Source organism: Drosophila miranda, chromosome 3 (assembly GCF_003369915.1).
Source record: "Drosophila miranda strain MSH22 chromosome 3, D.miranda_PacBio2.1, whole genome shotgun sequence".
NCBI classification, from domain to species: Eukaryota; Metazoa; Arthropoda; class Insecta; order Diptera; family Drosophilidae; genus Drosophila; species Drosophila miranda.
This window is the reverse complement of record NC_046676.1, coordinates 15,100,578-15,113,167: the sequence shown is the minus strand read 5'-3', so window position 1 is coordinate 15,113,167 and position 12,590 is coordinate 15,100,578. Positions and strand designations below refer to the sequence as shown.

Sequence of the window (12,590 nt, the reverse complement as noted above, 5' to 3'; positions counted from 1 at the left end):
GACCTTTTTCACTAACACCTTTTTTTTAGGCAAAATCTAATAAAAGCAAGTATTTAAAATAAGCCAGTCAAGTAGAAAGTTGAATCAGTAACCATATAAAATTATGTGGGCATGGCTAAATGTGCTATATGTATATATAGTAATATTCCACGGAAGATCAAAATCGAGGAATATGTAAAATAGAACTTGAATTCGTCAGTATATTTACGGTATATTTTTTAAATGAGATGGTATATTTTGGTATATTTCTGAGGGTCGGACCGTATATTTTAACGATAAATGGGGGCTGTGGGGCTCGAATTATCACAACGTTGGGGCCCAGCTGTAGCAGACAAAATATTCAATCGTGTGAGAAGTCTTCAATACGCGCGCCGCACAATAAACATTGCAAATACCGTACAAAACATCTCTCCGCATCCCGCGCTTATAATTACTTTTTACTGCCCTTGTTACTGATTTTTTTGGGGTTGGTGCATCGCTCTGTGGAAAAGAGGAACTTGCGTACAAAATACAAATAGAAACATTTGCTTTTAAATATGAACTGATATAGGTCCTACTAAAAGACACAGAGAAACCTGTTTTTAATTGGTGTTTTTAGGAAATAAGCAAAAGTGAACGTGGAGTGCAACTGCAGTTATATAAAATCGCGTTACTGTAACTGCACTTTTACAGTAAGTTTCCTTTTATCTCAGTGCCCACCACCGCCATTGCCTATGCCTCCCCTCGCCCCGCGAACCCTAGTGCCTATCATTTTGCGTCGTTCGATTGTTGTTTCTCCGCGTTCCTGCGCGCTGTTGCTGTTTCTCAGCAAACGCACTAGTTGCCTTTCCTCCCCTGTCCCACACTTCTGCACTACGTCATACTCCGAATTCACTTTTGTCTCCTATTTATAGAGGCAGAGATTAACTGCACTCTACGAAACGCCATGGAATCGGAGAGAAGGAGAGAACAAAAGCGTCCACGCGGGTGGGTGATCAGATAGATGGTGTGTGTGCTCGCCATATCAAAGTGGGGCCTATGGCGTTATCAGTGCCAAACAACAGCGCCCGTCGTAAATAGTAAGTGCGAAATTGGAGAGTGCCAATCAGGTTGGGATCAACCGCAACAACATACATGAGCATGTATGTTTGCTCTGGGAAGCGATTAAACTTCTAGCTGGCGTGGCTATGCGGTCTAGACGTTTGGACATTTCTCATGCGGTTTTAGGTAGGGACGACGATCGCGCTATCACTTCGATCGTGTGTTCGAATCCCGCCCGAGCTTGTTGGCTTCTTCGACGAAAACTCACGTTAATTAGCCGTTACTCCTTGGGCTACATTAACTTTTTTCTTTTTTTTTCTCCCATTTTGTTGGGAGATGTCCCATATCATGATATTTGCAGTGTGATATCATCGCATTCAAATATAACGTCAATTGTTTAGTTTCTCTCTATCTCTCCGTTTCTCTCGCTCTCTCTGTGTGTGTGTGTGTGTGTGCATCTGTGCCTCTAACTGGTGACGTAATTTGAATCTGCTGCAATCGCCTTTCTTGTTTTGGTCTTATAAGAAATGTGTATGGCTGCGCAAACCGGTTCCCAATAGTTTACTTTTGTTTTCGGAACTGCGCCGCACCAAAACAAACCTCCATCTGCTGCTGCTCCCACCCTAACACCATTCCATATCACATCATTGAAATGTGAGTTCAAGATGGAGCTGGCTGGCTGGATAAGTCGGTTGGTTGAAGGCGACCATCGACCGTGTCTGGCCATCCATATCAATGCGAATCGCGGTGTTGTCAACACAATAAAGGTGTTGAAAGCCGCCGATTCAGATCCGATTAATGATTAGGAAACTGAATAAACTGGCTGGATTAAACTCTGTATTCTTCCCATGATTGTGCAGAAGATTACTTCCATTTAGGGGTCAACAAATCACACTTCGAACCGTATTTTCAACATGCCTCTGATAGAGACAATCAGCATTGGCCAAATATGAAAGTGTGTTTCTTTATGGGCAGTGTAACCACTGGAATCAACGGCCTTGACATGGTTACAACATTCATCCAGCTCCAGCTGAACGCGAAAACATAAACAACAACGCCACGAAAACGAGTTCGTTTGATCTCGTTCTAATTATGTATCCAACCTCCCCCCAAAATTACATGAAAATGTGTTCACAGATACAGTGGGGTGGGGCTTCATAGATATATTGCAGCTATTTATAGTTTTATGGAGTCTGATTGAATAGGGACAGCAAGAGACGTGCTTTAGATATGAAATAGACTCGCTTATGGGACTGAACTGCTTTTAGAACTACGCAAAAATGATCCCAATCGTATAGATTTGTGCAACTTGTCCCTTTTGTCATGTGCGCTTTGACTGCAACTGTCGGAACTGTTCGAAGCGCACTGCATACGACGGTGATGGTGATGATGATGATGATATCACCATCTGTTGAGCTGAGCTATTGATGAACAGACTTTTTAGTGGACCTAGGGCTTATGCTGGGCAGCCACTCGACGCCCACGGGGAAAAGGTTTTCGCTTAAGCAGCTGCGGGGGCGCCCAGCTGGAGCGAAACTGGGTCAACTGGTTCCATTTCCATTCAGGTAGGCAGGCCTGGGGAGGCACTATCAACACGCAACCTGTCAAATCGATAAACTCGACCCAAATCTTCCCCCCTTGAATATTTGTAAGCAAACACAACACACACACCACGTACGCACACATGTATTGATAGGTTGAACGAATACTTTCAGACAATCGAGCGCCAGGAAGCGGACTCCAGCCATGGGTCAGATCATGGGATCCATGCAGAGCAATGTGGCCGAGGTGTTTAGCAACCGCCGGAAGCGGAAGCGCAGCACGGACTCCGCCCTGGGCCAGGATGAGCAGACGCAGTTGGGTACCACTCTGCCCAAGAAGTAAGCATGCGAGCTGCCCGAGCCCAACTGTTTGTGGTTCCATTTGCTAATTTATTGATTGCCTCCACCGCCAGGAAGAAACTGCTGACGACCACGCAATACATTTACAAGGCACTGTTCAAGGAGGAAAAGAACTCGGATGTGGCCGTGATGGTGCTGGACAAGGTGTGGCACCTGCACAAGGTTTACTTGAGTCAGAGCCCCTACTTCTACACGATGTTCAATGGGACGTGGAAGGAGGCGCAACAGAACTTTGTGCAGATCACCATTCCCGACGACCGCATCAACGTGGAGAGCCTGGATGCGGTTTTCGGCTCCATGTACTCGGACGAGATCGAGATAGATCCAAAGGATGTGATACCAGTGCTGGCCACGGCCACGCTGTTCCACCTGGACGGCATCATCGACAAGTGCGCCGAGGTGATGGTGGACACCATCAATGCGGAGACGGCCATCCACTACTACGAGGCGGCCTGCCAGTACGGAGTGGTGGGGGTGAAGAAGTCTACCTTCCAGTGGTTCCAGATCAACCTACTCAGCATTTACAGCAAGCAACCCAACCTGTTGCGGCACATCTCCATTGATCTGATGACCGCCCTGACTGCCAGCCAAGACCTGTATGTGATGCAGACAGAGTTTTCCCTGTATACGCTGCTGCGCACGTGGATGTTCCTGCGACTGCACCCCGACCACGATCCCGAAGACCCGGTGCAGCGGGCTGAGGCGCAGAAGACGCAGGATCGACTGGTCAACGCTGGCGTAGATACGCACACACCCAGCGTAGATGTTGCCCAGTGGACGTACTTCACCAGCCGTATGGAGGAACGCTCCTTTCTGGCCACGCCCGCGGGTCAGCCCTTTGTTCCAGTCTTCCAGAAGCTCCGCACCCAGTACCTCACAAACCACTACATGGACTTGAAGATCATCTATAACGACAACATAATACCAAAGGAGTGGCTTTACAGCCACATCCACAGTCACTGGGACGCCCTGCTAAGGATCGATCACGGCCAAGAGGACACGTAAGTCTATCCCATCGCCCAGTCTCAAGAGATGATTGTACATTTTTGTTGCTCCCACAGTAGTCCGCAGCAGTTGGACGAGGAACAGTTCTTCGAGAACTGTATGCGATGTGGCCGCCTCCTGACCGAGCCGGGGTACCAGAAGTGGCGCTGGACGGGCTTCAATTTCGGCATGGATCTCATACTCATCATGGACTCGCGTAGACTGAACATTAGGCGCCACCACCGGCACGAGCACGAGCGAGTCCTCAGCCTGCAGACCAAGCGCAAATTCATGATCCGCACCACTGTCACTTCGATTAATGCTCAACGCCAGCCAGTTTTCACACAAACCTCTGAGATCTGCTCGCTGAGTCTTGAGAAGAACGAGGAGGTGCCGCTGATGGTTCTCGACCCGAAACTAGTCCATCCGCTGCTTATATCTATTAACATGCTCGTCGTCATGCCCCCCAATCAGAGCTTCAAGGAGGTTGTGCCGCACAGCGAGGAGGCAACGACAACAACTTCGCTTTCCATACCCATTTCGGAGATTGGAGCCACTTGCGAGAGGCCGCTGACTCCGGCCAGTGCTGATGATTCGGCGGTCTACATTGGCGACTCGGAGGGGTCAACGCCCACGTCCCCGTCACCGCGACGAAGGATAAGTTGGCACCGAGAGATCGGTGTGTCCACCGACGCTGATGCACTGTTCGGCGACATAGCGTGCTGAGCGCGCACATCCACCAAATAGCAAGATCACCTCCATAAGCACTACTACCACCATTTCCTGTTCATGGACTCGCACTGGTCGAGTCTCGTTTTAGATGTAATTGTAAATTCGTTATCTGCAAGTTTCTCCTACGATTACGATAATCGTGTGACGTAATCCATACGTTTGTAAATTAAGTTCGGGCACTCCGAAGATCGCTCTGGCACGCCCAGATATATATTTTTGTATATCGTTTACTTCATTAGAACCTACATGTACATGTAATGTAATAATTAACTATTGAACTCTACTCTTTGGAATAGACTGGAGAATCGCTCGTGCGGTCGCACATCGATGTTGCATATTGTAATTGATGCAGATATTAGCCAACTCACTCAAAGATGATCTACTTGTTAAGCCTACGAGTAAGTAGGCAGCAACGCGGCAATGTAACTAAGATTGAGGCGTATTCGGATTATATAGTCATGTAGTATGTTTGCGCATCTAACTGTCCTAACACATTTTGTATTCGCTTTGTACGCAATGTACGCACAGTAACAATTATCTCGATTTCGTTTATTAAAGTCTTCGATTAATTGCAAAATAGTTCTGGGCTTCGTATGCTATTCATCATCCCCAAACAAGTCATCCAGGACGTTTTGCTGCCAGGAGTCGAGATCAACCATCACCTTGAAGACGTCTTTTGTCCGAGGGTTTGCACATCCCACAGTTTGTCTAAACTCCTCCATTATTACCTATTACCTATTGGCCTCCTTGTTCCGCGACCAAAACCTGTACTTTGATTTATGGGCCGCCTGGACGTAGGGCGACTTCTCCTCACAGCTCATTTGTTTCCACTTCTTGCTGGCGAACCGCAACACCTGAGTCGGCCGCAAATTGCAGAGTTTTTCCTTGTTGTTTCTCTTGAAGTGCAGCAGGAACCTGACGAAAGGATTGCGTCCGGCCCCTTCTATAGCAGGCATTTGTTTGCAGCACGTATTTTTCGGTTTACTTGATGATGAGGACATCTTGGAGGCCAAGCCACAACAATTTTTTGTACAACTTCCCATTTTTTAAGCAGACAATTTTACAATAGGTATATATAACAGGTATTTGTATAACAACTAATGCATAGGACATACTACATACATATTTGGGGGACAATTGAATTGTTTTCATTTAACAACGGGAAATTTAATTAAAGTTATCTACTGACACCAAACCAATTCGCTTTCATAGCTACCATCATATGCATAAATTGAGTACAGAACATTCGCTTTGCCGGAGGCGGTTCACAGTAATACAGATTAGTAATAGAATAATTCTGGAAAGTTTGTCTCGTAGATGGGCTTCTCGTTGCTGCCCTGCAGCTGGGCCACCTTGCTGTCGCTTTGCGTTATCTGACGCTCCACAGCCAGCGAGTTGAACAGGTCGTTGAGGCGGTTTTGGATGAGATCGTGCTGGAAATGGAAAAGAAACCAAAGAGTTAACATGCTTTCTTTCTTCATTTACATGAATACGGATGGGTATGGATGGGAATTACCTTCGGTTCTGTGCGTCTCACAAGATCATCGAACTCGCCCTCGCGGAAGGTGCGTACGATCTGCATTTGCCGCTCGCGCTGCTCCCGCTTGGCGGCCTCCGTTGGCTCGGCCAGGGCCCGCTTCATCGCGTCGAAATTGAACTCGGGCGCCAGTATCTTCTTGCACACGCCAGGCGAGCTGTTCACACTGTCCACATCCCCATTGTAGACCGTCAGATCCGCCGAGCTGTTGCGCTGCGTCAAGTGGGAGCTCACCGACTCCACCCAGGAATGGCGATGGCCGGGATTGTCCGTCTGGTTGAGCGTATAGGGAGCCCCTGTATTGAGACGTTGGGCATCCATACCAGCATTTTGCAGACACTCGCCCAGCGCCAACTTGTCGATTGCCAGGTGTGGAAGCGACAGATTCAGGCTCTTCGTTGCGACCTTCTTGGACTCCAGCAGCGGCGGAAGAAAGTACGTGGCCTCCTCGCGTCGCGCATCGACAATCTTCTGGGCATACTCCAGCAGATTGTTGATGCCACTAACTCGCGAGATGAGCACCAGCAATGCAATGGATATGGCGTGCAAATTGCACTTGTGCACGGCTCCCAAGGTCTCCACTGTGTTGGCCACCTCCTGAATGCTAAATATGGTAGAACGAGAGTTTTATTAAAAATATTAATGGCTCCTGATGAGACGCCAATGCCTCACCCGAGGATGAACAACAGGAACTCCTGCACTGTCTCGCTGCTGGACATCTCCACGATGAGCAGGGCGGCGGTGTTGTAGCTCGCGGACAGTGCGTCGACGCGGTCCGAGAGCGCCATGCTATCGATGAGCGCCTGCATAATGTGTGCTCCATGCTTGTGCGTGAAAATGATGTCAGAGCGCGAGGGCGGTTCCTGGGAAAGGGCCGGATATTGCTTGACACTGACACTACTGAGCACCTGATCGTTCTGGTGGCGATCTAAGAGGGCCTGGAAGATCTGCATGACAATCAGACGTGTAGGATCGTGGGGGGCGCGGGCCATCTTCAGAAGCGGCTGCAGGAACGAGGCGGGGAAGGCCTTCTCGAAGGACACCGTGCTGTACTGGGTGCCGACCTTAAGCAGCGACTTGAGCAGAATGTTCTGTAGCATCTGGTCGCCCTTGCTCTTCTTGGAGGGGTCCGGCACCGTGTTCATGATGAACAGCATTATCTCGATCTTCTGGTAGTCGGGATGATGGTTGGCAAACTCGCCCAATGCATTTATAAGCGCCTCCTGGTACTGCGACTCCTCAGCGGTGATCTCGCTGGTGGTGCTCACGCTGGTGCGCAAGTGGGTCAGCAGATTGTTGATGATGTCCAGGGCCGAGGGTCCCACACTCTCGCCAGCCGCAATGGCAATGATCTTCGACAGCACCACCGCCAGGGAGGTGCGCGTCTTGGGCGAGGACTTGAAGTTGCTGTCCAGGTGCTGCATCAGAGTCTCCACCACAGTGTACGAGTACTGCGGCTGGATCGATATCATCACGATGCGGAACGTGTGAATGGCAAAGGTGTTGGGCACCCACAGTTCATGCCGATCGAGGTGTCTGTGCGATTGCGGGGGTAAACATTGATTGAGCACATTGACTGACAGTTCGATGCTTCGATGGCTACTACTTACGTCAACAGCGGCTTGAGCACGCTCCGAATGTGTCCGAACGAGGCTCGTCCGACCAGCTCCCGCAGCACTTCCTCGGCCAGTGCTGGTGGCGTCACATTGGTGGCATCTTCGACGGGCGTGAGGTCGCCAGACTGCGGCGGGCGATAGAGAAATATGTTAGAGTCAGGGTACCCTATAGAATTTTTTATCTTATCATCTACTAAACTACTCGCACAGATGCTGGTCTACAGCTCAAGGTGCGCATTTAATGCTAGAATTCGATTCGATTATAGTAATTATTACCGCCAGTAAATTTTTCTTCACGAACATAACGTTTACACAAAACTGTTTCATGTTGTTGTGTGTTGGTTGTGTTGTGGATTGGTTGGTTGGTTAGGGTTTGGTTTGCATTAACAGAATATACGAAAACGAAATGCAGAATATATCGAAATTAGTTCAAGTCGCAGCAAATTTTGATTCGTTGTCCAATCATTGAAATGTCAGAGACCCGATCCAAGCACCTCTGGACCGGGAGTTACATGGCGGGAGGGATCATTCTTCTCACCTGCATATTGAACAGTAGCGAGGGCACAATCTTCTCCATGTGCTGTGCCGCCCAGATGTTCTCGACTAGATCATCGGACACTGTCTTCCGTATGACGCCCTGCAGTCCTTTGATGCCGGCCAGCCGCAGGCTATCCCGCAGATCGCTGCCCTCGCTGTGGCACATCGACGAGAACTTCGAGATGAAGAAATCGTAGCGTCGGTGGTAGGAGGGCGTGTCCTCGTTTATGTTGGCGAACTTGACAAACTGCAAGGAAGGGCACGCTAAGCACAGGACTGAACTGGGCAGACGCCTGCTCGTATTTACTAACCGAGTTGGTGGCCATGATTTTTAAATTCGGATTCGAGTCCTCCAGCAGCTTCTGCACCATGCGCAGAAACGACTCTACGAACAGGTTGAGTGTGGTCTGGGCGTGACAGGCCTGCAGCAGCAAGTCCATGGCCTCCATGGCGATCTCTGCCAGCCTTTAGGGGCACGAAGAGGGAGGCAACACACATTTAATGACATTCAAACAGCAGATCTGGTAGGTTTACTCACTTATAGCGCTTGCGGTTGATATCCTTGGTGGCCTTCTGGTACAGATATTCGCCGATGCGGTCGAGCTTGTCGGGTGAGCTGAGCGAGTAGAAGGTCAGCTTCTCCATGTTCGACTTGACCAGGCCATCCTCCGGGTTCACCGGGAAGATGTTGTCCACCAGTCGCTTGTAGCGCGGCCGCAGCGCCGAGCAGCACCCGCAGCAACCTAGAATAGCGCAGGGAAAGGCACAGCTATTAGACGGATTTGGAAGACAGATGCGTATGCAGCGGTAGGTAAACATCGCAACGACGACGAAGCGACGTCATCGGAGTGGTCCGAGTTTAGCGGTTGGCGAACATCGACTACGGGGAGCGACCCGGGAGCTGCCGATTCGCCTGCCCGGCAGCAGTCAGCGGGTGGCGCTCGGTAAGGTCGGGTCGAATGGGTGCGACCACCATTTTCCGTTGTAATCTTATCGCGATAATGGTTATAGCGGACTGTAGTTTTGCTGTTCGGATTTCCAGCTGTCGCGTGCCCCTGTGTATGTTTGTGTGGCTGTGTCTGAGTCTGTGCCACGATGAGTGATTGTGCTTTTCATCGCTCTTCGGCGATATTTGCCTGTTCCATCATCATATAACCCTTCCGGTCTACTCCCACTCCCCCCGACTTTTCCATCGATTAGGATTTTCCCACCTGGTGGCGTCATTTTCTTCACTTTGGTGTCGAGGTCATATCGTTCTCAATGGCCTTTATCACGCCAAGCTCTTTTCACCTGGCTCTCTCCCGATTGCTTACCAGGCATGTCAGCGTTAGCTCCAAAGGCGTAATTTGCTTTGTTGGTCTTTATCGCGGCATAAGATTATTATTTTTTTATCTAATAATCTGTTATTATTATTATTTTATGAAAGTGCGATAAAAGCTATGCTCTGCAGTGTCGATAAAATATACTGCTGACCCTCAGAAATATACCGCCTCATTCTCAAAATATACCGTAAATATACCGATGAAAAAACTAACTTAGCCCACTTAAGCCCCCTGCATTTAAACAGGATAACAACTTGAGTTAAGCGGCAGAAAATAATACTAATAGTAATTATTATTCTTGTAGATCCAGCCTATTCTTCCTCTTTACTTAAAAAACCGCACAGTGATCTTTTACCTAAACTGCGCTTAAATTCTTCAAGGTTCAATGGGCTCATCGTTCTCTGTCCATGATCGGAAATCATATTCCTCGATTTTTATATTCGGCTTAGGATTACTAGCTAGCTAAAACCCTCAGAGCTAAACACACAATTTTATCAGAATAACTAATCAATATTCTATAATATTGGTGAATTTTATATAATACTTTTTAGTTGAAATTTTTCGAAAATAAGGTTTAAACAAAAAAGTTCAAAGCATTAACGGAAATGAGCATGGAATGTAACGTTATTTGAACACTTGTTGCTTGTCAATATACCCTATACCCTATATTAAAATTAAAATTTTCTAAGCCGCTTTAAAACATTAATTATGACTTTTCTTAGATTGTAATGTTTTTTAACATATTTATGCATCTGATTTGTTTGCTGTATAAATATATATCGGTCTGTTGATCTTATGGTTTTGTATATATGTATGAAATATTAAAATTCTGTTTTCTTCTGGCTGTTACATATGTATATTTTCTTAAGCCAATATACCCTATTTTTCTTTGAGTGTCAGGCAACCATAAACAACCAATAAAAACACAACAGTGACGGACATACTCCCGTTTACACAAATATCTGCGATCGATATTGTTCAGTTGCCTTATTGATTCTGGCAATAAGAAGATCCAGACGAAATTGCTAATGGCCAAAAAATTAATTAGTGCCATTTATATTTTGAATTAAATCGGGCTGCGTCGAAACAGCTGCACGAAAACGCAAAGTATGCTTGAAATTATTTATGAAGAAGGCACAATCTAAATTTCACTGGTAATGGTGTCAAACTTATGTTAGTGCATCACTAAGACTATTGTTTCCTTTTTCAGTCAAGATTCGTTTTGCTGTATTAAAAGCCGTTTGCTTTTCATTTCAGTGTTTTGAAAACGAAAGAAATCTTGTGTTTTGTGCAAGCGGGAGCACTAATTCGTAAATTTTTTGTTAAAATTAAAATCGGAGCCTGCCTGTATGTTAGTATTCAACCAAACTTCAAGTTCAATCTAGAGTTTAAAACCGGTCTTAACATTTCCCGCATTAAATTTATTTTTGTAGCACTAGCAGCAAATTTATTTGACCGTTGCATTTTTAAACTAGTTTTCTCATTAATCTTATGTTTGATCATATTTTATACTTACAACTTGGATCAGTGCATTTCTGCACGAAACTGTCGAAGAACTCCGGCAATTCCGGCGGCTCAAAGCAGCAGCGTAACAAAGCCATTGTTAGATATCGCTAAGAACGAAGGTCCCACTCCCCCCTGCAGGATGTTGACCATGAACTTTGAGTATTTTTAGCGCGAGCGTCTATCTCCGTTTGTTTTTGCTTGAAGTCAGCTGATGTGATGGCCGACCTAGTGGGGGTAAAGCTACTCGCGCCTTGTCTCCAAGCTTTTTATTGCCATTGTCGCCACTTATATCACAGGGGGCCCCACTTTCGGGGTTTGGGCTAATGATGCCATTCCCCTTTATTTGTTTTGACACACATTTCTGAATACTAATCAACAAAAAATAATTGTCCTACGCCCGAAATTCGTTCAATTAAAACGCTACTGCTTTTGAAAAACAATATTTAATGCAATTAATAAAATCTAAAAACGGTTGCTAACGGCAGCTGGGGCCTGAAACTCAAACCGCACACGGCAGAAACAACAAACTGAATGGAAAATGTGTGTTAGGGAAAATGTACTTTTCGCACAAAAGCTCTGCTGCTGCCACCACACTTGTCAGGCTTCGCCGCCAAAAGCACAGCAGAAAAAGCAAAGCTCAGGGGAAAAGGTAAGCTTTGCGCGTATGATTTTCATTCATGAAGTGTCACTAGGGAGGGGACCTGGGCAGGGCAGGGCAGGACAGGGCATTCATTCGCTTCGTTTACCGTTATGCAGTGGACAATTAAACACTCGAAAGATGGAATGCAAAACGAGAATCGTGAAGCCCACGGACACTCGATGTTGTCAATTGCGACCATCAGCGGACAACGGAGAGTGTGTGGTGTTGGTGTGTTGGCTGCGGAAAAGAGCTGGCCTGCTGTCTGGGGGCTCTCTTCACACGCCAGTTTCGTGCGTTGACAACTTTATTAAGTCTAAATGGGCTCCTTGGTGGGAGGGGTGAGGGGAGGAGAAAAGGAGTGCGGGGAGGAGCGGAGCGGGGTGGAGAAGAGCTATCAAAGTGGACGTGGTCTCACTCCAGCGGGGTGCTTTATAGTTTCTTGACCGACGATGACGATCGATGATTTATTTGTATTTCGCTTATTCCGAGATCTTTTGATTAATTACTGTGGTATTCAAATATTCAAGTGTGTTCAGCATATACTCGTATACATTTACATAAATGTATACTCACTCGTCTGTATATTCTGTATTTTCCAAAAGAGATGATTCCCGCGTTGAGTTCTCGGGCCGAGTGGCAATATTTTACGCTTTGTTCACGACACATGTCCAGAATGGTTTTTATTTACCCAGAGATTAGCGCCCTGTTCCGCAGATCCGAATGGTCGTCGTATCTAGAAGATGAATTAATTAGTGCTGGGTCTTAATGACTAGTGATTGATGAGTGGGTGTGGCC

At 47.0% G+C, this 12,590-nt stretch overlaps 2 protein-coding genes across 6 annotated transcripts; one reads left to right on the top strand and one right to left on the bottom strand.

Annotated features, from left to right (window-relative positions):
• The first annotated feature begins 274 nt into the window (after positions 1-274).
• Positions 275-5,216, top strand: LOC108159350 (protein germ cell-less). Of its 2 annotated transcripts, none has more exons than XM_017292558.2 (4): positions 275-671; positions 2,736-2,900; positions 2,975-3,922; positions 3,983-5,216. In XM_017292558.2, the coding sequence occupies exons 2-4, from the start codon at positions 2,767-2,769 to the stop codon at positions 4,629-4,631; spliced, it is 1,731 nt and encodes a 576-aa protein (XP_017148047.1). In that variant the 5' UTR covers positions 275-671; positions 2,736-2,766; the 3' UTR covers positions 4,632-5,216. The 2 variants fall into 2 exon arrangements, with proteins under 2 accessions (XP_017148047.1, XP_033246417.1); XM_033390526.1 differs by lacking the exon at positions 275-671 and adding an exon at positions 2,651-2,668.
• Positions 5,217-5,660: 444 nt separating this feature from the next.
• LOC108159348 (protein EFR3 homolog cmp44E) lies at positions 5,661-11,657 on the bottom strand. Of its 4 annotated transcripts, none has more exons than XM_033390522.1 (9): positions 11,166-11,657; positions 8,866-9,070; positions 8,639-8,792; positions 8,329-8,574; positions 8,067-8,108; positions 7,785-7,915; positions 6,847-7,710; positions 6,154-6,778; positions 5,661-6,070 (listed from the first exon to the last, which is right to left on the bottom strand). In XM_033390522.1, exons 1-9 carry the CDS (start codon positions 11,248-11,250, stop codon positions 5,918-5,920), a joined length of 2,505 nt encoding a protein of 834 aa, XP_033246413.1. In that variant the 5' UTR covers positions 11,251-11,657; the 3' UTR covers positions 5,661-5,917. The 4 variants fall into 4 exon arrangements, with proteins under 4 accessions (XP_033246413.1, XP_033246415.1, XP_033246414.1 ...); XM_033390524.1 differs by lacking the exon at positions 11,166-11,657 and adding an exon at positions 9,641-9,767; XM_033390523.1 differs by lacking the exon at positions 11,166-11,657 and adding an exon at positions 9,539-9,566.
• Positions 11,658-12,590: the final 933 nt, after the last annotated feature.